At 43.6% G+C, this 24,302-nt stretch overlaps 1 protein-coding gene across 3 annotated transcripts; it reads right to left on the bottom strand.

The window, feature by feature from the left end:
* Positions 1 to 5,045: 5,045 nt before the first annotated feature.
* LOC115168224 (DENN domain-containing protein 2C-like) lies at positions 5,046 to 24,237 on the bottom strand. 3 transcript variants are annotated; one of them, XM_029723297.1, is made up of 19 exons: positions 23,220 to 23,307; positions 22,289 to 22,383; positions 22,077 to 22,201; positions 19,057 to 19,178; positions 18,812 to 18,952; positions 18,210 to 18,288; positions 17,929 to 17,973; positions 17,474 to 17,661; positions 17,116 to 17,225; positions 16,670 to 16,739; positions 16,272 to 16,349; positions 10,208 to 10,348; positions 9,276 to 9,424; positions 8,824 to 9,001; positions 8,135 to 8,176; positions 7,035 to 7,140; positions 6,345 to 6,590; positions 6,081 to 6,167; positions 5,046 to 5,995 (listed from the first exon to the last, which is right to left on the bottom strand). In XM_029723297.1, the coding sequence occupies exons 4-19, from the start codon at positions 19,123 to 19,125 to the stop codon at positions 5,970 to 5,972; spliced, it is 1,755 nt and encodes a 584-aa protein (XP_029579157.1). In that variant the 5' UTR covers positions 19,126 to 19,178; positions 22,077 to 22,201; positions 22,289 to 22,383; positions 23,220 to 23,307; the 3' UTR covers positions 5,046 to 5,969. The 3 variants fall into 3 exon arrangements, with proteins under 3 accessions (XP_029579157.1, XP_029579158.1, XP_029579155.1); XM_029723298.1 differs by having other exon boundaries at positions 19,057 to 22,201; XM_029723295.1 differs by lacking the exon at positions 22,289 to 22,383 and having other exon boundaries at positions 5,049 to 5,995; positions 23,220 to 24,237.
* Between the last annotated feature and the right edge of the window lie 65 nt (positions 24,238 to 24,302).

Raw genomic sequence — 24,302 nt, 5'->3', positions numbered from 1 at the left:
GAGTTAATTTGCAGAATGTCGGCCAAAATCAATAACGTTCCATATTTGGTAGGGAGTGGAAACGCCAAGCGGATGCATCACATTTATACATCCGGTAAAATATCTGTCTCATTGTTCTATCTGTGGCCTCTCGCTCCTGCTGTCTTCCGGGAGTCTGAACATATTTTCCTTTGGCGTTTGATGGTGGCCTTTGGCTTTATAGCGCCCCCTACGCCCTGGAGTAGTTCTTTATCTAAATTACTTTTTCATATGCAACATAGCTAGTAATAATATCTAATTTGCATCCTGAAGTTAGTGTTCATTATGTAATAGTTTATTTAGGTCAGTGTTTCCCAAATTCGGTCCTCGGGACCCCAAGGGGAGCACGTTTTGGTTTTTACCCTAACAGTACAATGTTGATTCAAATTATAAAATATAGATTTTTACTTGAAATCAACTGTGTACTGCTATGCCAAAAACCAAAATGTGCGAAGTTTGGGAAACCCTGATTCAGGTCATTAGGACTAATTAACACAAAAATAGCATGCCTTTAGGAAATAAAATATATTGTTGGTGACTGTAGTGGAGACATGAATGAATACCACACTTACATTTAGTATGAGCACATTTATAAAATAAAATGTATTGTGGACATTTCACTTGCAATTTCTTTTATATATACATAGTACCAGTCAAATGTTTGGACACACCGACTCATTCAAGGGTTTTTTCTTTGTTTTTTACTATTTTCTACATTGTAGAATAATAGTGAAGACATCAAAACTATGAAATAACACATGGAATCATGTAGTAACCAAAAGTGTGAAACAAATCCAAATATATTTTATATTTGAGATTCTTCAAAGTAGCCACCCTTTGCCTTGATGACAGCTTTGCACACGCTTGGCATTCTCTCAACCAGCTTCGAGGTAGTCACCTAGAATGCATTTCAATTAACAGGTGTGCCTTATTAAAAGTTAATTTGTGGAATTTATTTCCTTCTCTATGCATTTGAGACAATCAGTAGTGTTAGAAGATGGCCCTATTTGGTAAAAGACCAAGTCCATATTATGGCAATAACAGCAAAAATAAGCAAAGAGAAACAACAGTCCATCATTACTTTAAGACATGAAGGTCAGACAATGCAGAACATTTCAATAACTTTTAAAGTTTCTTCAAGTGCAGTCGCAAAAAACATCAAGTGCTATGATTAAACTGGCTCTCATGAGGACCGTCACAGGAAAGAAAGACCCAGAGTTACCTCTGCTGCAGAGGATACGTTCATTAGAGTTACCAGCCTCATAAATTTCAGCCCAACAAATGAATGCTTCAGAGTTCAAGTAACAGACACATCTCAACATCAACTGTTCAGAGGAGACTGCGTGGCGAGAATCCGTCTCCGCACCACGTGCTCTCACCACTGGTGTCACCAGGGCTCAGTTCTAGGCCCTCTCCTATTCTCCCTATACACCAAGTCACTTGGCTCTGTCATATGCTCACATGGTCTCTCCTATCATTACTACGCAGATGACACACAATTAATCTTCTCCTTTCCCCCGTCTGATAACCAGGTGGCGAATCGCATCTCTGCATGTCTGGCAGACATATCAGTGTGGATGACGGATCACCACCTCAAGCTGAACCTCGGCAAGACGGAGCTGCTCTTCCTCCCGGGGAAGGACTGCCCGTTCCATGATCTCGCCATCACGGTTGACAACTCCATTGTGTCCTCCTCCCAGAGTGCTAAGAGCCTTGGCGTGACCCTGGACAGCACCCTGTCGTTCTCCGCTAACATCAAGGCGGTGACCTGATCCTGTAGGTTCATGCTCTACAACATTCGCAGAGTACGACCCTGCCTTACACAGGAAGCGGCGCAGGTCCTAATCCAGGCACTTGTTATCTCCCGTCTGGATTACTGCAACTCGCTGTTGGCGGGGCTCCCTGCCTGTGCCATTAAACCCCTACAACTCATCCAGAACGCCGCAGCCCGTCTGGTGTTCAACCTTTCCAAGTTCTCTCACGTCACCCCGCTCCTCCGCACACTCCACTGGCTTCCAGTTGAAGCTCGCATCTGCTACAAGACCATGGTGCTTGCCTACGGAGCTGTGAGGGGAACGGCACCTCCATACCTTCAGGCTCTGATCAGTCCCTACACCCAAACAAGGGCACTGCGTTCATCCACCTCTGGCCTGCTGGCCCCCATACCTCTGCGGAAGCACAGTTCCCGCTCAGCCCAGTCAAAACTGTTCGCTGCTCTGGCACCCCAATGGTGGAACAAGCTCCCTCACGACGCCAGGACAGCGGAGTCAATCACCACCTTCCGGAGACACCTGAAACCCCACCTCTGTAAGGAATACCTGGGATAGGATAAAGTAATCATTCTAACCCCCCCCCTCAAAAAAATAGATATAGATGTGGTTGTTCCACTGGATATCATAAGGTGAATGCACCAATTTGTAAGTCGCTCTGGATAAGAGTGTCTGCTAAATTACGTAAATGTAAATGTGAATCAGGCCTTCATGGTCAAATTACTGCAAAGAAACCACTACTAAAGGACACCAATAAAAAGCAGAGACGTGCTTGGGCCAAGAAACACGAGCAATGGACATTAGACCGGTGTAAATCTGTCCTTTGGTCTGATGAGTCCAAATGTGAGATTTTTGGTTCCAACCTCCGTGTCTTTGTGAGGCGCAGAGTAGGTGAACTGATGATCTCTGCATGTGTGGTTCCCACCATGAAGCATGTAGGAGGAGGTGTGATGGTGTGGGGCTGCTTTTCTGGTGACACTGTCAGTGATTTATTTAGAATTTAAGGCACACTTAACCAGCATGGCTACCACAGTATTCGGCAGCGATACGCCATCCCATCTGGTTTGCGCTTACTGGGACTGTCATTTGTTTTTCAACAGGACAATGACCCAAAACACACCCCCAGGCTGTGTAAGAGCTATTTGACCAAGGAGAGTAATGGAGTGCTGCATCAGATGACCTGGCCTCCACAATCACCCGACCTCAACCCAATTGAGATGGTTTGGGTTGAGTTGGACCACAGAGTGAAGGAAAAGCAGCCAACAAGTGCTCAGCAGATGTGGGAACTCTTTCAAGACTGTTGGAAAAGCATTCCTTATGAAGCTGGTTGAGAGAAAGCCAAAAGTGTGCAAAGCTGCCATCAAGGCAAAGGGGTGGCTACTTTGAAGAATCTCAAATATATTTAGATTCGTGAAACACTTTTGGTTACTACATGATTCCATGTGTTATTTCATCGTTTTGATGTCCTCACTATTATTCTACAATGTAGAAAATAGTAAAACTAAAGATAAACCCTTGAATGAGTAGGTGTGTCCAAAGTTTTGACTGGTACTGAGATGTGTGTGTATATATATATATATACAGTTGAAGTCGGAAGTTTACATACACTTAGGTTCGAGTCATTAAAACTTGTTTTTCAACCACTCCACAAATTTCTTGTTAACAAACTATAGTTTTGGCAAGTCAGTTAGGACATCTACTTTGTGCATGACACAAGTCATTTTTCCAACAATTGTTTACAGATTATTAAACTTATAATTCAGTGAATCACAATTCCCGTGGGTCAGAAGTTTACATACACTAAGTTGACTGTGCCTTTAAACAGCTTGGAAAATTCCAGAAAATGATGTCATGGCTTTAGAAGCTTCTGATATGCTAATTGACATAATTTGAGTCAATTGAAGGTGTACCTGTGGATGTATTTCAAGGCATACCTTTAAACTCAGTGTCTCATTGCTTGACATCATGGGAAAATCAAAAGAAATTAGCCAAGACCGCAGAAAAATGTAGACCTCCACAAGTCTGGTTCATCCTTGGGAGCAATTTCAAACGCCTGAAGGTACCACGTTCTTCTGTACAAACAATAGTACGCAAGTGGAAACACCATGGGACCACGCAGGCGTCATACCGCTCAGGAAGGAGACGTCTTCTGTCTCCTAGAGATGAACGTACTTTGGTTTGAAAAGTGCAAATCAATCCCAGAACAGCAAAGGACCTTGTGAAGATGCTGGAGGAAACAGGTACAAAAGTATTTATATCCACAGTAAAACGAGACCTATATCGACATAACCTGAAATGCCGCTCAGCAAGGAAGAAGCCACTGATCCAAAACCGCCATAAAAAAGCCAGGCTACGGTTTGCAACTGCACATGGGGACAAAAATTGTACTTTTTGGAGAAATGTCCTCTGGTCTGATGATACAAAAATAGAACTGATTGGCCATAATGACCATCGTTATGTTTGGAGGAAAAAGGGGGAAGCTTGCAAGCCGAAGAACAACATCCCAACCGTGAAGCACGGGGGTGGCAGCATCATGTTGTGGGGGTGCTTTGCTGCAGGAGGGACTGTTGCACTTCACAAAATAGATGGCATAATGAGGTAGGAAAATGATTTGGATATATTGAAGCAACATCTCAAGACATCAGTCAGGAAGTTAAAGCTTCGTTGCAAATGGGTCTTCCAAATGGACAATGACCCCAAGCATACTTCCAAAGTTGTAGCAAAATGGCTTAAGGACAACAAAGTCAAGGTATTGGAGTGGCCATCACAAAGCCCTGACCTTAATCCTATAGAACATTTGTGGGCAGAACTGAAAAAGCGTGTGCGAGCAAGGTCTACAAACCTGACTCCGTTACACCAGCTCTGTCAGGAGGAATGGGCCAAAATTCACCCAACTTATTGTGGGAAGCTTGTGGAAGGCTACCTGAAACATTTGACCCAAGTTAAACAATTTAAAGGCAATGCTACCAAATACTAATTGAGTTTATGTAAACTTCTGACCCACTGGGAATGTGATGAAATAAATAAAAGCTGAAATAAATTATTCTCTCTATTGTTATTGACATTTCACATTCTTAAAATAAAGTGGTGATCCTAACTGACCTAAAACAGGGCATTTTTACTAGGATTAAATGTCAGGAATTGTAAAAAACGGAGTTTAAATGTATTTGGCTAAGGTGTATGTAAACTTCCGACTTCAACTGTGTGTCACACACACAAACTGTACAATAGTTAAAAAGTACACAACTTCAGTCAATAGGATTGAGGTGTGACTAGTTTATGGCTTTCTAAACCCACATGGGAACAAGGTTTTTTATCAAACTTTGAAGCGCTTTCATCTGTCATATCAACTTGCTAAGGTATTCAAACAGGTTCATACAATGTCATATTTAGTTCACAATGCATAAGAGTAGCTAAACATAGTAAACAAAATATTTTGTTACAGAATGAGCTATACAGAATTGAGCTATTCAAAATCTGTTAGAAATGTCAATATAATGCATTATCTTTATGATTCAAACATTACTTGGAACATTTGTCAAGGACAACAAAATGTCAGGGAAAACATACATTAACCTCAGTTTAAAAACATGTGATGTCATATTTAAAGTTACAATCATGCACACAATACAATTATTCTTACTTTGTTTTGTAACTGAGTGCTGAAGGGTAACAAGAGTAGCCTACCTTATTTTTCTCCAACTAGACAAGTTCAAAACTAAATTTAAAAATAACTATATCCATAACACTGAGAGCAAACACTCAAAACACTTGATTAAAACCAAACAAAAAAAATGAACAGCAAAAACACAAATAGGCACGGGTTAGTCTTGTAGCTGAAATGTTTTGTGTAAATGTCATAAGTACATGGTGTTTGCTCCCGCCTTTCTTCTGCCATGTCAAGTCTTCATCGAAGCTTGTTCGCACATAAATGCACATTTCCAGTTTTCCTCCAATTACAATCACACTTCACTCTGGCATGGAGTGCTTTTAGAGTATGGTCCTGTCTCAACCCGAGCCCTATATCTAAGACTGTGGGCCTATGTGCCAAACACCGTTATGTTCTGATCGATTCAAGTACATATCTATATCCGTGACATCATTTGCACACGTCTTGGCCAATCCCGCGGAAGATCCTCATCTTCTCCTACAGAAGCATTTTCAACACGACCGCTGACATTGTCACTTCTTCGGTAGGAATTTCATCCCTGAAAATAAAATGGACAAAATGATTTACCTCACAGTAAAAAGGGTATTTGTTGAATTGAATGTTATCAATGGAGCACTACTAACCGAGTCCTTTGAGTCCCTTGAGGAACCCACTAGATTCAGGCTCAGGGTTTGAGGACAGATATTCTGCAGCTCTAATTTCAAAAAGCCCTGTGGGAGGGGGAGAAAAGAGCATAGTACAAATCACGCAAGGAAATACATTTAGGTGTTTCTGAACTGCTTTTACCAGCCCAGACTGTCATGTCAGATAAGAGGTGATTAGTTTGAGGAAGGAAGAACGTATTCTCAAAGTATTCCAACGGGGCCACTGATAGGCCTCTCCCTGACCTTTGCCCCCTCCCTTGCGCAGCTCCTTGTCATGGATGAAGCCGGCGAACATCTGGGTGTCCATGAAGAGCTCCAAGAACTGGCGGACTCCGCGGGAGGGGTGGGACTTGCGGAAGCTCTCCCTCTGCAGCTCCCAAGCCCGGCTGGCGCTGCTCTCACCCATATGGAGAGAGTAGTGGCCCACCAGCTCCACAAAGAAATGCACAAAGGCCTCCGACACCAGGGAACTCAGCCCACACTGCTGGCCTGCAGGGAATAAATGTTTTATTGTCACACCCACACACACACCTGATAGGTGCAGTGAAATGTGTTGTTTTACTGGGGCAACCATAGTAGTACGGCGCCCCTGGAGTAAATTAAAGTTAAGTGCCTTGGTCAAGAACACGTCTACAGATGTTTCTTCTTGCCAGTTTGGGTATTCGAACTAGCCCTTTTGGTTACTGGCCTGCCGCCCTAGGCTACGCTACCTGACGGACAGATAGGGAGGGGGACAGTCACTTATAATGTAGATGGTGTTAAAATGGAGAGGCGAGTGAAGGATGCTTCAAGAATTGGCTTTCTATACAATTACCCTATATCCAACACATGGACAGAGAGACAAGGGGATTGAAAGGAGACATTGTTTCTTCAATGTTTTGGCTGCGAGGCCATTTTCAAGATGAATATGTAGTAATAGGTAGCTGTGCAAACCTCCTGTGCAATCTCCATCTTGCCTCAGTATCTGCTCTCTCTCCTCCAGGATCTCCAGCAGTGCAGCCTGAAGCTTACTGGGCAAGATACAGTCCTCATCACCAAGCTTGGAAACAAGGAGTAGTTAACAGGACAGCCCAGGGCAACTCACATCATGCAAGAGATGGCCTACTACTGATGTGAAACAAGGCAACTGGCTACCCGTGCACTGTGATTCACCTATGCCAGGGATGCGCAACTGGCGGCCTGCAAAATACATTTTGATGTTAGGGGGGACGGGGGTGGGGGTATTGGTGTCAGTCAGTGTCTCAAATTACTGTTGAGTTAAAATAGTAGAATGTACAAGGTTCAAAATAGAAATTTGGTTGTGCATCAGCTGTTTTTTTATCTTGTTATGTCAGTCACTGACAGTCACACAATTAGCCTATGTAGGCAAACATTTTTTTTAGATTGGGTAAGTTAGTCTAATGAGGGCCCCCAAAAGGCTAGGGCCTGTATAATATATAATATAGCCTTCCCTGTGGCTCAGTTGGTAGAGCATGGTGTTTGCAACGCCAGGGTTGTGGGTTCGATTCCCACGGGGGGCCAGTAAGGAAAAAATAAATGTATGCATTCACTACTGTAAGTCGCTCTGCTAAATGACTAAAATGTAAAATGTAAATATCATTCACTAAGACTACACTATGTACTTTCACTCTGACTGCATATGTGGGTTTGCAGACCCGCATGCCACTGCAGCACCTCATGATGAGTTCCAATTTTTTGTGGCCTCCACCCCCATCAAAGTTAAATATTCCTGACCTATGCATTAAAAATGGTTGTCATAGAAACTAGCCATCAATATCAGCAGCCCAATAGGATCTCTGAGTGAGAAAGAAGCGAAACTCCATAGCTACTACTATTAAATACTCTCACTATATGAACTTGGATTACATCCAAGATAAAGTCAAGCTCTGGTATGTGTGAAATCAGCAAGTTGCATTAATATTCAACACTGTCACTTGGAACGCAGACATGCACAGACAAAGTGTTCCTCATACCCTATTCAGTTGTGTTTTGGAACCACACCTATCTTTCAGGAGTTGCAATTAAATACACACCTGTTTGACAAACTTGTCCGTACATAAATCCACAATAAGCACCTAGAATGCAAAACAGAGACAGAACCTTTAAATGATCAATGACAAAATTAACGCAGGTCAAATGTATTGGGCTTTGAATTAGACATCAGAGACTTTCTACCATTAACTGTTGGTAATTGTTTGCAGATTGATACTGCACACTTTGTTAGTCCTACTGTAAAGACGTTCATAGAACTACCATTAGGTGGCAGTAAAATACTTTATTAAAAGGTAGACTCAGCGAAATGACATTGCCACTAACAGCACCACAGATATTGAGATGAGCGAGATGCAACACTTCGCTCTCACAGTCACCTACAGTATCTGCGCATGTGCAATTGTTTACCAACATCACGCTGTTACAGCGTGTTAGCCACAGGACCAAAACAGCGGAGAAGTTGAACCTTGCGCTTAACCTCTCTTAGTTGTTGTGGAAATTGACCCCCTATGCGGTTTACTTTCTGCATCTACGTCATATCACGGAGTCTACCTTTAAGTCTGGTATACAACTGTGCGCAACAGATTTCTAAGTAACCCTAACCCTATATCAAGGAACTAGTCAGTCGGGTACTTGCTCATCAATTCTGACGAAATAGAAAATGTTTTCCTTTGTAGCATGGCCATCTAGTGACTAGCCACGGAATCAGACGGTGACCTTTGTCACTGACCTCCTCTATGGGCAGCTCCAGAAGCTCGGGCAGGCAGGGCGCCAGCGCCCCCATGAGGAAGGGAGTCGGAGAGCAGCTGATGTCTAGCATGCTAGCGGGCAGCACAGGCACAAATGTATGCTGCCAGGTGAACGGATAGAGCAGCGCCAGCGCGGCATGGCCACAACGAGACAGCACACTGAAGAGAAGAGAGAGGGATGAAGAGATGTTGAACTCCTGAGAAGAGGCACCCACTTTACAGACAACGCATGTCAAATATATGGAGTCCATACGGTCTGTATAATACCATTCACTAAGACTACACTATGTACTTTTACACCGACCAACAGGAGAGCAAAGCACACAATACATTCCACCCTGGACCAGTGGTATGTTGTTCCTGCCCTCCTACTGTCTCCCAAGCCGAGCTGGAGACGACAGTGAACCTGTGTGTACTAGAGGAAACTCCTTACCTGAGTTTATCAGCAATGAAGATGACCCTCCTCTCCAGTAGCAGAGAGGCAAACACCTGTAGGAGTCTCCCAACGCTCAGGCACTGCAGCAGGCTCTCAAAGTCCACATGCTCCAGCCTTGAGTCTACCGGCCGGCACAGCGTCAGCACCTGATCACACAAGTACACACACAGCGACACACAAACAAACACACAGGTTGGCTATTGCTCAGTTATTTGACCAAATACAACTCTTACAACAATAGTTGATTGCTGGGCAGAGACATTGCACATGATTGTGGATGTTGTTGACATAGTGTCTGCAATAAAGAGGTAGGAACTTAACTAAACGGTGTCACTTCCTCTTGTTACTTCTCCGAACTCCCTGGAAGATTTTTTTATTTGTTTTGCTCGAATCCTTGCCTACTTTTGAAAAAGGTAAAATGTAATCGAGGAGGGGAGGAAACAAATGTGCTTGTATGAAATGGGACTCTCCTCCACTAGCACGTCATCGTGCAAATTTGGTTTGCAGGGGTTGAATCCCAAAATAAATGTGTAAAGTAGTAAAAATGTCGCTTGTTGTGCAAAACATTTAATATGTAAAAGGATAAGTAGTGTATCGCTTTTAAATGTGTGCATGCTTTTCTCCTTCGCGAAAACAGCTGATTTAAAGGGGGTGTTGCGGATTTTGAAACACTTACACGCTAGCCGCCGGGAGGATACACTTGTGCTTCCTCGGCGGGAGGCGGCTATCGAGAAGAGGAAGACACTCCTCTGTTCGCCTATTAATGAATTGACACTCTCCTGCATATGGCGACCACTTTGCAGTTTCCGGATCACGGAGGAGAGGAAGATGAAGTCGTCGAGGAGAGGACAGACTTTTGCCCCATCTCCCCCTGTAGTTACTCTTTACATGGAGTCCTAGAGGTCCTCTTAGTTGTGTGGTTGTGTTACCTCATTTCCTGAGCCTGGGAGGAAGCTCCTGAGTGTGATGGTGCGTCCAGGGGCAGGGAAAGGAGCCTCCATGACGCTACGCATGAAGGGGGACACTAGGGCTGGACAGATCTCCCTGCGCCTCTCTACCTCCTCCAAGATCTGAAAACACACACAGTATATTAGTGTTGCACGGTATACCAGTACCACGGTAATATCACGGTACAAAAACGTCATGATATCAAAATTTTAGAATACCGTAGTACCGTTTCATATGATACTACAGATTTTTTCTAAGAACATGCTGGCGCCTGTTGTAAAATGTTTATAAAGTCAATTTTGTTTAATTGAAGCAACAACCACTAGTCTGTTGAATGTGCAGGTCCGATAATATCCACTTCACTTTCATGTGCATATCATGTGTGGCAGCTGTAATCAGCCAGCCGCATCCCCTATCCTGCTTCTCTCCGTCCGCTCTTCATGCGTGTTTATTCCGCCATCATTAAAAAATACATATAATTTAGCAGTGATAGCGAGGGGGGATGCAGACCCTGACGAGTCTTCAGTTGTTACATTTGTAACATTGGAGCAGCGAGCAATGTTGACACATTGTATAATTTCATTGCTTGTTATAACCAAGAGCACAGACCAGTCTAAGTAGACTAGGCAAGGTCACTGTCATGCAGCCTCTGAGTGTCAGAGGGAAAATGGAGCACTGCTTTGTGACATGATTGATTGCAGCTTTACAGCAAAGAAAACAGCTTGTCTCTAGCCTAAACCATAAAAAAAAAAAGACCCATATCACCGGACCTTTTTCTTTCTATTGGGATTCACACGCATTTTATATAATTTCACAAACCATGTCACAGGCCGTTTGAAACTGATCCAGGGTCGCTAATGATTGGTTTGATAACAAACAACGTTTTCAGTCATGTTACCTAACAACAGCTAACAACCTGGTAACATGACAGTAGTTTTAGGCAAATTTGATTGGCACAAGAAAGGAAAACTACTACTCGTGAGATGTGCTTCAAAAAGGTAGGATTCACATAGGCCTAATGTAAGTCTAAACTATATCAAAAATATATTTCTTTCTGGTGTCCCTTCAATTCTGTTTGGTGCCTAACGTTTTCAAAATTCAAAAAGGCACTCGAACATCTGAGCCATCTCCTCTGCAGGTGCACGGTAACAGTTGAACAAGATGAGGAAAAATAAGAAATCCGCACACTGCTCGATAGGATCGCTGCTCTTTAATAAGCTGATGCAGCACTCCATCACTCTCCTTCCTGGTCAAATAGCCCTTGCACTGCCTGGAGGTGTGTTTTGGGTCATTGTCCTGTTGAAAAACAAATGATTGTACCACTAAGCGCAAATCAGATGGGATGGCGTATTGCTGCAGAATGCTGTGGTAGCCATGCTGGTTAAGTGTGCCTTGAATTCTAAAAAAATCACTGACAGTGTCACCAGAAAAGCAGCCCCACACCTACACCTACATGCTTCATGGTGGGAACCACACATGCAGAGATCATCAGTTCACCTACTCTGCGTCTCAGACGCGGAGGTTGGAACCAAAAATCTCATATTTGGACTCATCAGACCAAAGGACAGATTTCCACCGGTCTAATGTCCATTGCCCCTGTTTCTTGGCCCAAGCAAGTCTCTGCTTCTTATTGGTGTCCTTTAGTGGTGGTTTCTTTGCAACAATTCAACCATGAAGGCCTGATTCACGCAGTCTCCTCTGAACAGTTGATGTTGAGATGTGTCTGTTACTTGAACTTTATTTGGGCTGCAATCTGGAGGTGCAGTTAGTTGCCTATTTCTGAGTTGCAGTTAACTCTAATGAACTTATCCTCTGCAGCAGAGGTAACTCTGGGTCTTCCTTTCCTGTAGGGGTCCTCATGAGAGACAGTTTCATCATAGCGCTTGATGGTTTTTAACAACTGCACTTGAAGAAAAAATGTTCTTCAAAGTTCTTAAAATGTTCTGGATTGACTGACCTTCATGTCTTAAAGTAATGATGAATCGTCATAAAGAGAAATGAGTAGGTGTCCAAACTTTTGACTGGAACTGTACACTGAACAGTGTGAAGTTCTATTCAAAACATTGAATTTAAGTGTGAGTTTCAGTGGGAGGTTTTTGGAGAACGTTTAGAAAGAGCTAGGCCACAGATTTTTTTACACCGTAGTATCGCAATACTACTCGGTATTGTGATACTTGGCCTGGTATCGTATAGTTTGTAAAATGTTGCCTTCGTGACAAGCCTACAGTATATAACTCCATAACTACACCCCTAAACACAAAGAATATCCTGATGACAAGTATCAACAAGGGACTACACCAGGACTACATAACATACTAGCTGCTTGCTTCATTGTCTATGAACAAAACTTTTATTTACAATAAATTCACACATGTTCCTCTTGCCTGAACAGACAAAAAAATTGGTGGAACATAACACATCCTAAAATATATAAATTATCATTCTCAAAACACACCATTCTGATTAGCTAGGACATTTTAATAGACTTTAATTTGAACCTTTGAATCTATGTGTACAAGCATGCTAAAATGTATTTTATAAACTGGTTTGAGCCCTGAATGCTGATTGGCTGAAAGCCATGGTTTTAATTACGTTGGTAACCAGTTTATAATAGCAGTAAGGAACCTCAGGGGTTTGTGCTACAGTGCATTCGGAAAGCATTCAGACCCCTTGACTTTTTCCACATTTTGTTACATTACACCCCCCCCCCCCCCAATCTACACACAATACCCCATAATGACAAAAAAAAAAAAAATGTTTTTAGACATTTTTGCAAATGTATATAAAAAAAAACTGAAATATAAATTTACGTAAGTATTCAGACCCTTTACGCAGTACTTTGTTGAAGCACTGTTGGCAGCGATTACAGCCTCGAGTCTTCCATTCTTCTCTGCAGATTGGGTTCAAGTCCGGGCTCTGGCTGGGCCACTCAAGGACATTCAGAGACTTGTCCCAAAGCCACTCCTACGTTGTCTTAGCTGTCCTGAAGCCACTCCTGCGTTGTCTTACCGTGGTTGTCCTGTTGGAAGGTGAACCTTCACCCCAGTCTGAGGTCCTGAGTGCTCTGGAGCAGGTTTTCATCAGGGATCTCTCTGTACTTTGCTCAGTTCGTCTTTCCCTTGATCCTGACTAGTCTTCCAGTCCCTGCCGCTGAAAAACCTCCCCACAGCACGATGCTGCCACCACCATGCTTCACCGTAGGGATTGTGCCCTGTTTCCTCCAGATGTGACGCTTGGCATTCAGGCCAAAGAGTTCAATCTTGGTTTCATCAGAACAGAGAATCTTGTTTCTCATGTTCTGAGAGTCTTTAGGTGTCTTTTCGCAAACTCCAAGAGTGCTGTCATGTGCCTTTTATTGAGGAGTGGCTTCCATCTGGCCACTACCATAAAGGGCTGATTGGTGAAGTGCTGCAGAGATGGTTGTTCTTCGGGAAGGTTCTCCCATCTCCACAGAGGAACTCTAGAGCTCGGTCAGTGACCATCGGGTTCTTGGTCACCTCCCTGACCAAGGCTCTTCTCCCCCAATTGCTCAGTTTGACCTGGCAGCCTGCTAGGAAGAGTCTTGGTGGTTCCTAACTTCTTCCATTTAAGAATAATGGAGGCCACTGTGTTATTGGGGACCTCCAATGCCACAGAAATGTTTTGGTACCCTTTCCCAGATCCATGCCTTGACACAATCCTGCCTCGGAGCTCAACGAACAATTCCTTCGCCCTCATGGCTTGGTTTTTCCTCTGACGTGCACTGTTAACTGTGGGACCTTATATGGACAAGTGTGTGCCTTTCCAAATCATGTCCAATCAATTTAATTTACCACAGGTGGACATCTCAAGGATGATCAATGGAAACAGGATGCACCTGAGCACAATTTCAAGTCTCATAGCAAAGGGTCTGAATGCTAATGTAAATAAGGTATACTTAAAAAAAAAGTAACAAATTTGCAAACATTTCTAAAAACCTGTTTTCGATTTGTCAATATGGGGTATTGTGTAGATTGAGTATTATTTGTTTCATCCATTTTAGAATAAAGCTGTATCGTAACAAAATGTGGAAAAAGGGAAGGGCTCTGAATACTTAACGAATGCACTGTATATGGCCAAAATACCAAGGCTAATGGCTGTATCGAGGCACACAGCATTGCGTGTGCATAAGAACAGCAATATATGGCAGGTAGCCTAGTGGTTAGAGCGTTAGAACAGTAATCGAAAGGTTGCTAGATCGAATCCCCGAGCTGACAAGGTACAAATCTGTCATTCTGCCCCTGAACACACTGTTCCAAGGCCGTCATTGGAAATAAGAATTTGTTCTTAACTGACTCGCCTAGTTAGATAAAAGGTACACACACACACACATATATAAACTCAGCAAAAAAATAAACGTCCCTTTTTCAGGACCCTGTCTTTCAAAGATAAATTATAAAATTCCAAATAACTTCACAGATCTTCATTGTAAAGGGTTTAAACACTGTTTCCCATGCTTGTTCAATGAACCATAAACAATTAATGAACATGCGCCTGTGGAACGGTCGTTAAGACACTAACAGCTTACAGACGGTCGGCAATTAAGGTCACAGTTATGAAAACTTAGGACACTAAAGAGGCCTTTCTACTGACTCTGAAACACCAAAAGAAAGATGCCCAGGGTCCCCGCTCATCTACGTGAATGTGCCTTTGGCAGGCTGCAAGGAGGCATGAGGACTGCAGATGTGGCCAGGGCAATAAATTGCAATGTCCGTACTGTGAGACGCCTAAGACAGCGCTACAGGGAGACAGGACGGACAGCTGATCGTCCTCACAGTGGCAGACCACGTGTAACAACACCTACACAGGATCGGTACATCCGAACATCACACCTGCGGGACAGGTACAGGATGGCAACAACAACTGCCCGAGTTACACCAGGAATGCAAAATCACTCCATTAGTGCTCAGACTGTCCACAATAGGCTGAGAGAGGCTGGACTGAGGGCTTGTAGGCCTGTTGTAAGGCAGGTCCTCACCAGACATCACCGGCAACAACGTCGCCTATGGGCACAAATCCACCGTCGCTGGACCAGACAGGACTGGCAAAAAGTGCTCTTCACTGACGAGTTGCGGTTTTGTCTCACCTGGGGTCATGGTCGGATTCGCGCTTATCGTCGGATTCGCGTTTATCGTCGAAGGAATGAGCGTTACACCGAGGCCTGTACTCTGGAGCGGGACCGATTTGGAGGTGGAGGGTCCGTCATGGTCTAGGGCGGTGTGTCACAGCATCAACGGACTGAGCTTGTTGTCATTGCAGGCAATCTCAACGCTGTGCGTTACAGGGGAGACATCCTCCTCCCTCATGTGGTACCCTTCCTGCAGGCTCATCCTGACAATGCCACCAGCCATACTGCTCGTTCTGTGCATGATTTCCTGCAAGACAGGAATGTCAGTGTTCTGCCATGGCCAGCGAAGATCTCAATCCCATTGAGCACGTCTGGGACCTGTTGGATCGGAGGGTGAGGGCTAGGGCCATTCCCCTCAGAAATGTCCGGGAACTTGCAAGTGCCTTGGTGGAAGAGTGGGGTAACATCTCACAGCAAGAACTGGCAAATCTGGTGCAGTCCATGGGAAGGAGATGCACTGCAGTACTTAATGCAGCTTGTGGCCACACCAGATACTGACAGTTACTTTTGATTTTGACCCCCCCTTCGTTCAGGGACACATTATTACATTTCTGTTAGTCACATGTCTGTGGAACTTGTTCAGTTTATGTCTCAGTTGTTGAATCTTATGTTCATACAAATATTTACACATGTTAAGTTTGCTGAAAATAAACGCAGTTGACAGTGAGGACGTTTCTTTTTTTTGCTGAACACATACATATATATATATACACACACACACACACACACACACACACACACACACACACACACACACACACACACACACACACACACACACACACACACACACACACACACACACACACACACACACACACACACACACACACACACACACACACACACACGGCCTTATTGCTTAATTATATGAAGAGTTTAATCACACTGCTGGTTACCTTAGCAAACAGGTTGAAGCAGCCCAGCCTGCTTACAATACAGTGAACTTCAGGCAGTCTTTTCCCCTTTCCGCTTGGCTAAAAGGCACAAATAAACACGGAAATCAGCATGAAAACCAACCCTGCCATTCAGTATCAACAATGTTATTGCAACGCTGTATCAACCCTGGCATTCCAGGGGTAACAGTGCAATGCATTTAAAACACACAAATCTAACATAAAATGTACAGTCATGGATTTAACACGTGGACAAATGGGAAATTAGGTTTAGTTTGGGTCACTGATTCAGAGGTTTTACGGCCTATGACTGTAGTATATCCCTTAGAGATGTTGCGTAAGCACTTTACTGCCTAGTCCTCACACACACAATGTAATGACTCATACACACACACACTCACCAGGATCTTACGACAGTAACAAAACCACCGGCTGCCATCCTCTCCCGTCAAGACAAAGGAGAAGGTTTCACTACAAAGACGGATAAAAGCATAGACAATAGGACAGAGATGCACAATGTGATAGAGTTAAGCAGTGTTCTAGTACACTCTCCCTGGGGGGAAAAGACAAAGCATGGCATATGAACTGCAATCATGTTCCTCTTTGTCTGAATCACTAGATAATCTGCCTTTCATTGGATATGTCTTGGACTTAATTCTTATATCATCATATAATAACTTAATTTTAGCACAATGATTATTACAAAAACGTAGCTACTTTTGAAATGTTTTACCTGGTCCAATGCTCATATTAAGTGGTTGTATGAATATTTATATTACATGAATACCCTTATTGTAACACCACTGCTACATACTGTTACCATAATGTGAATGTAACAGAAGCTTACCTGTGCAGGTCTGCAGAAGGCCGCCAGTCCTGAGAGTCTGGGAAGCAGAACATGGGAATGGCCTTTAGCCGGTCGTCAGCTTCACGGGAGTGACGAGAAGACTTCTCAAACTATAGCGGTTAAGAAAGGATAAAGATACAGAGCGTCTAATTTTACTCCCTGGCCAGCAAAACAGAAACAATAGTACAATGGTAACTAACAAAACAAAACATTCTGGGGTTTCCTTTGAGCTGAGCCCATCCATGGTACATCAAGCAGTATTTCCCCTATAAAAAAATGTGTAAGTGGGTCTATCCGCCTAGCTCTGTTGCCCCCATCTGAAAGAGGTTGGCTTTAATTGGTTTCAATTGACAATAACCTGGTTGGGAAACTGTTGCGTGATCTCAGGGGTGTAGGTGTTTCCTGAAAAACTCTTTCGGAGTGACACCACCACAAAGAACTGAAAGAGCTGCTGTTGCTGGAGCTGGATCAGGTCCTTCTCCAGGGTGTGGTAGCCTGGCCTCCGCTTTAGCGTGGACTGAACATAGACTGAGCGCCTGGACCCTCCTGGTGGAGACAGTGAACATTTTTCAAAATACCTAATAAGTGAATCTGGTTGGGAACAGGATCATATATCTCTCTTTGATTAAATGGTAATGGAATGTGATCAAATGTGAATGGAAAACGGATGGATCTACATGAGTGTAGACGGCGTAGGACATTGACTGAACTCAACATTCTCAAAATGTCTGCCAAACATTTATTTGGGAGTGAAATTTCACTTTCAATATGAATGACAATTTGACAAGTATCAGGTCAATGCTATAGTAGTACCTTTAGTGTTGTCCTCTGGGTCACTTTCAGTTCCACTGGTCTCCTCTGTTCAGAGAGCGAAAGAGAGAGTGAGAGTGTGCGCTTGCGAGATACATAGACAGAGAGAAAGAGCGAGACAGGAGTGTAATAAAGGGATGAAAGAAAGAGACATCATAGGAGACTGACAGTGTCTTTGTACTGTATTTGTAACAGTGACGTAATGTATCTCAAAACGCTGGATCTTTACAGAGAGCAGTTTATCTACATCTTGTAGACAAGTTGAAGGGTAATAATTGTCATACCTCGAGCTGAACCTCCCTGGCTCTTCACTCTCTTCTTCCCTTGCTTGGTGTTGAAGATCACATGAATCTTGTTGACATACTGCATCACGGAAACCACACACACACACACACACACACACACACACACACACACACACACTGATCTGATACAAATAAAAATCACATTCATGTGATATATCATCACATTGATGTTGACATGTCTGGCCACTTAAACTAGTAAAACAAATTGTGGCCAATCAAATAGATGTGATTTAAGCACACTTCCTTGTTGCACTGAAAAAGGTTGTTTTCTAATGGGCACTGGTTTGGTTTGGATTGTATAGGGCCATCAGTCAAGTTTCAACTTGAGCAGTAGAATGAGTGACCTGGATCCAGAGCCAAGCACACAGGAAGCTCAGACTTATCTCCAAATTGACAACGGAGTGTAGACCTACAACACTAGCTTGGCTTCTTAATGTGTAGTCATGCAAACAGACCAATCCACCTTATAGCATGCTTTTCCCACTCAGAGAGTCAAAATTACATACAACCTCCGTAGTAGTTTGAGGTAATACAATTTCCACGTCGTAGAAAAAGCTTATGAAATGCTTGTGTGTGTTTACCTGAGGCAGTCTGTGTGTTTTATGGGTGGTTGTGGGTCGCTTGGGTAAGGCAGGTCTAGGGGGGGCTTCTGTAGGTGAGGGTTGTGTTGCTGCCAGTGAGTCCTTCCTCTCCACCCGCAACGTGAGAGGCTTGGGAGGAAGCTGCGACACAGGAGACATGGTGTTAATGAAAGATTAAAGCATGTTTAAAAAAAAAAAAATTATACTAATTGTTTCACATTTCCTGTAACAGCTGCCATTACTACCTTTGGGGTGAGAGGGTTCTGTCTCTGTGCCATGGTCCAGGGTCGGGGACGCCCAATGGGGAGACACATAGTAGGAGACGGCTTGACATCCTCATATGGGTTGTCTCTGGTCAGGGGTTCAGCTGGACATGGTCAAAGGTGAGGGAGATAGATGCCATACACAGTATACATATAGTAGATATTTGCTAATAGTCCATGACTAAGTCAAAGTGGTCTTAAATGGCTGCCTTTCTTTCCCATCCACCACTGATCAGAAAGGGACTTGACAGGTGTCAATATTGAGAAAATCTATATCCCACCTTCTTCTTTATCAGTTGTTACAAAGAGAGAAAAAAGGAAAGAACGGATCTTATATTAAAGGTTCCTGATATTGTAAGGCAACTAAAGGCGTCAGCAAGCTTCAGTTTGGCTGGTGCCTAGCCGAACCGAACAAGTGTGCTCGCATACTCCCTTAATAAAAGACCTTCACTTGAAAAAACAAGAAAAAAAAGTGGCAATAGTACTGTTCATTTTGAGACGCCGTAATCAGAATGAATTGAAGATAACTCAAGAAATCGCTCATTCATTTGTATGTTTTTCCCAAAGAGATCTTAGTCGTGCAATTTTACATCTAACTAAGATGTTTGGTGCAGTATTTTTCAATGTGCATGAAAACTAGTTGTCTCTTGTTGTTCTTCTTTGGGACTGGGTTGGCAGATCACGTCCAACTTAAAATGGTGCATACACAGCCAACTACTGTTCTAACGTGTGAGGCCAGTCACGGCCTACCTACGTTAAATTATCTTAATTATTCCTGTTCCTAAAAGTACAAAAATATAAATAAATTGCACCAGCAACTAACCCTACAGCTATATACCACTATTTCATAAAAATATAAATCTCCACCCCATTAACTCTTCTGCAGTAAAATCTCATACATCCAGGTACTTCTCTGAAACTGCCACTTACACTCATTAAAAACCCACTACCCCATTCTACTACTTTGACCAGATCTGTTCCTGAACCATGCCAACTGCCTGGGTGGACGGGACACCCCCCCTTCAACACACCCTGTAACTCTTCGGGAAGTAAAATCTTGTATACCCAAATACTTCTCTGCAGCTTCCCCCAAAACATCTATTTTCTGTGATTTATTTTCCATTTCTTACTGAAGAGTAACTCACTCCATCCCTCTGTACTGGCACAAATCTACTGCTCACTGGGATCCTCTCAAGATCCCTCACCCCATCCTCCTCCATTTTCTTCACTGCCTCAGCATAGGACACCCTCTGCACTACTCTGACTCTGGCCAATTCAATCTGCCTCTCTCACACCTGACACTTCTGATCCCCAGCAACATGAGCACCCCTACAATTGTCACACACAACTTTATCCACCAAAACTACACAATCCTCTGTCCTATGCCCTCCTACACACTTCCCACATATTTCAATCTCCCTCCTCCATACTGCTACAACATGACCATAAACGTTGCACCTGAAACAGCGCAGTGGATTCTAGACAAAAGCGCTAATAGGATAACTGATATATCCTAACATGACTTTGTCTGGTAGACTGACTCAAAACACAAAAGGACTGACAATGACTCCTCTGTTTCACCACGCTCCCCACCAGCTCTGTGTTGCACCAAATGGCAGGCATCACAAAACACCAGGAATTTTCAACTTCAATTGCTCCAACTCCCCACTTAACGCTACCCCAGAAATGACTCCGTTCAATTGTGCCCTATTCCTAAGAGCAAAGCAAGAAACAGATCTTGACCCAAGTTGCGTGACACGAAGTGCCTTCTCCCTCTGGTCAGAAGTAACACAAACAAATATCACAAGTCCACTACAGGTTACCTTCACTAATTCAACTACACCCAACTCCATTCTCACCCACCCTGAAACCACAAATGGATCTGCCAAAAGATAAGGGTCCACTTTCTCCCAAGATGTCGCTCCTACTGGTCCAGATTCTTCTTTATCGTGTCTGACGCCATTCTTCCTCAACATACATCTTCCCACTACACTCGGCTCTTCTCCTTCTTCCTCACTGTCTATAATCACATCTGTCCGTTCACCATGCTCTTGCCCCGCCTTCATCCACTGCATTGCTTACTGATGGCATTTCTCAAAAACACAACTTCTGTTCTTTAGTCAATTTTGCATGTCTAGCTATTTCTGACCTCTCAATGTTCTCGTCTCTCGTTGAATGACAACAAAGACTTTATTGAAGAATCCCTACTGTTGACCCATCACCGACGAAGGGACGTAGACTTCGGCTCCGAACTTCGGCTTGTCTCCAGAAAAAAACGTGTGCCCGATCAGCCCAAAAAAACCTCACCGAAGTCCAAAACAAACAAAAATGTCACAAAATGTCATCATAATATTTGCACAAACTCTACTGAACTGTTTCCGCTAGGAAGCATGCGGATGCCTTAAGGCTGCCTTGGTGAAGTAAGGGTTTTTCTGGATCAAAATGTGGCTTAGGTGGTGGGTGTGGCGGGGCCGTGGCAGTGGGCATGGCCAATGGCGTGCTGACTTACCGAATATATTAAAGGCCCTCTTGGCTGCAAAGACAACATTTTGCTGTTGAAGCTAATTTCCTACAATTCTACAAATTTTGCAATGGGGCGGAGAGCAGAAATTGCTGACAAAAAAATAAAATAGATATATCTGCAATTCTAAACATTTTGCAATGACTTATGCTATGTTATTATGCTATCTGACTGACTCAAACATTATAACAAAATCAATGACAAAAATACTCCTGAATGCATCATTTTTAGAATTTTTGATTCTCCCTGACTTTATAGCTTTTATTTTGGTGATTGTTACTTCTCAAAGATGATCTTATTTAAAAATGTATAAGACCATTATCTTTGACATACAATATATGGTTTTAGTAATTTAAGCTTTTTTTTCAACCCAGAAAAAAATATCCTAAAAAACACTTAGGCGGTCCGCCCAAGAATTTTCTATGCAGAAAAAACCCTAGTGAAGTATCTTTTTTCGGTTTGTGTCAAGGGAGGAACTCACAGATAATGTCCTCATAAATATTGTCGTCAGAGAAGGCGTGGTATAGACTGGAGCGCTTGGCCTCACTTCCCAGTGTGTCCTGCTGCGCTGTCAACCGCACCACATCCTCAAACTCAAAGGACTTCCTGTGAAGAGGGAGGGAGAGGGGACATGAGACGGGGCCAGTCAGCAGGCTATTGTTCAATGTATTATTCAATGTATTTTCCGCTTACGTTCAGCCAAAGGGTCTCGGCATTGGAAGGGTTTTCGCAAGTTGATAGTGAAGATGATAAAGACCGTAGGAAGGCGAGTCAGGGAGGAAGTAAAGCTGAGAAAAAGGGTGTTAAATAGAAGCAAGGAGAGCTTAGAGAAAACTATTATCCATGTGTTCAATATATTTAAGGTCAATACGGAGAGTGTGAGCAGGAGACAGCAGGAAAGAGATACAAGAGTAGGCCTAATAGATTGATTGAGAAAAAATGTATTCAAGTTGGGAAATTTGTGAAATTTAGGCCTTACCCTTGCCTTTGTTAAAGACACTTCAACACTGAGTCTGTAGATGTTACAAAGCCAGGTTTTATGTGAAACCTTACTGTGTGCTCATGTGGAATTGCCCCCATAAAGAGACTACAATAGTGGAATACAACAATCAAGGCCAGTGTGTGTTGTGTTGTGTGTGTTTTGTTTGTGTGTGTGTGTGTGTGTTAAAACAACCAAATGTGACCCCTGGACCGTTGGATGCTGTGGAAGTAAGCCATATCCAGACAATGGTCTGCAATGCTGCCAAAGATCATGTGACATCACACCTGGAGGCCGCCCAAATGCTAGACTCTGATCCTTCTCTCATGCCAACTGTGCCTCTAAAACCCTCTCGTTCTCCTTCTTTCAGACTTAACATAAAACAATGCTACATTTAGAACTAAGGACACTGTATGAGAGAGAGCACAATAGCTCAGGACAGAAAAAGACTTTCACCCCAAGTAATTGTTAACCTGGTTGTTCGAAATACAAAAACATTTAACTAAAGCCATTGCGAAAGGAAAATGCCAAAACTTTTCTATGTTTAAAATGGCAAACTAAAGACCTCCTCTATTCTACTCTGGCATAACTCACGCCCACTGATCTTTTAGATTTAGCCTTGTGGTGTCAGTATCATGATCTTACCTGCTATTTTTGTGTCTGGAAAACCCATTGCCACGGCTGACAGGACACAGGGGTGGTGGGAAGCTAGGTGGGTTGGTTATGCCACTGCTCTTGGTGTTGGATTGGTTGGCAAATGGAGTCCTGCTATTCCATTGGACCCAGTGTGTTGGGGTGCCGTCTGCTCCTTGATACTGAAACGTCCGTTGTGGTTTCAGTGGAGGGTGAGTCACTGGACCCACAGAACTCTGAGGCTCTGCTGAGGTATTTCTTCCCTTTTCCCAGAACAACTCGTCACCCTCCAGCCTCCGCCAGAAGCCCCTTGAGGTATAGAAATTCCCTGGGGGCAGGCTCTCTCCATGGTCATCAACTGACAGAGGTAGGTGTTTGGTAAACTTAACTTCCAACACACCACCCACCTTCAGTTCACCATTGGTGGGGATTATCCTATCTAAATGGAAAATGTTTGTAGTGTCTGTTGTAAGAGATTGCAAAGGCGCTATAAATGGCTTGGACTCTGGTATTGCAGTTGAAGTCTTACTGAAACAGGAGTGATTCTGAGGGGGATCCAACTTTCTGCTGACGCCTGTGTGTATGCCCCGTGCTTGTAGGTTTTCCCTGAAATCTAAACCCAGGCTTTTAGCTTTGCCGTGAGGTCTGCCTCTCCTACTGTCACTACATACTCCGTTATCCAGGACATCCCCAGAAAGTGATTGGGATACAACTGGTACATGAGCTTTGACCCTATCGGCCTTCCCACCGCTATCTGGTTGACAGAGGCCTTCCCACTGAGAGATCTTCTGCTTGATGTTGAGGCCTGGTTTGTGGGTTAGAAGCCTCCCTGGGTCGTATGTTAGAAGCCTCCCTGGGTCATTGGTTAGAGTCCTCTCTGGCTCCTGGGTTAGAGGCCTCCCTGAGGGTGGTGCCTGCCAGGCCACATTAGCCTGGCCCCGTCCACCTCTCCCCTCTCCTCTCCCCTGCTCTAGGCCCAAAGCCAGCATGGTGAGAGGGGGCACACTGCCAGCTCACCCTCACTGCATGGTTGGTGGAGGCATGAGGGCCCTTCCGGTGTACAGACAGACACTGTTAAACACAGTGAGTCTGTCC

The sequence above is a fragment of the Salmo trutta genome, chromosome 30, assembly GCF_901001165.1.
Source record: "Salmo trutta chromosome 30, fSalTru1.1, whole genome shotgun sequence".
Taxonomy (NCBI): domain Eukaryota; kingdom Metazoa; phylum Chordata; class Actinopteri; order Salmoniformes; family Salmonidae; genus Salmo; species Salmo trutta.
This window is presented reverse-complemented; position numbering and strand designations above follow the sequence as displayed.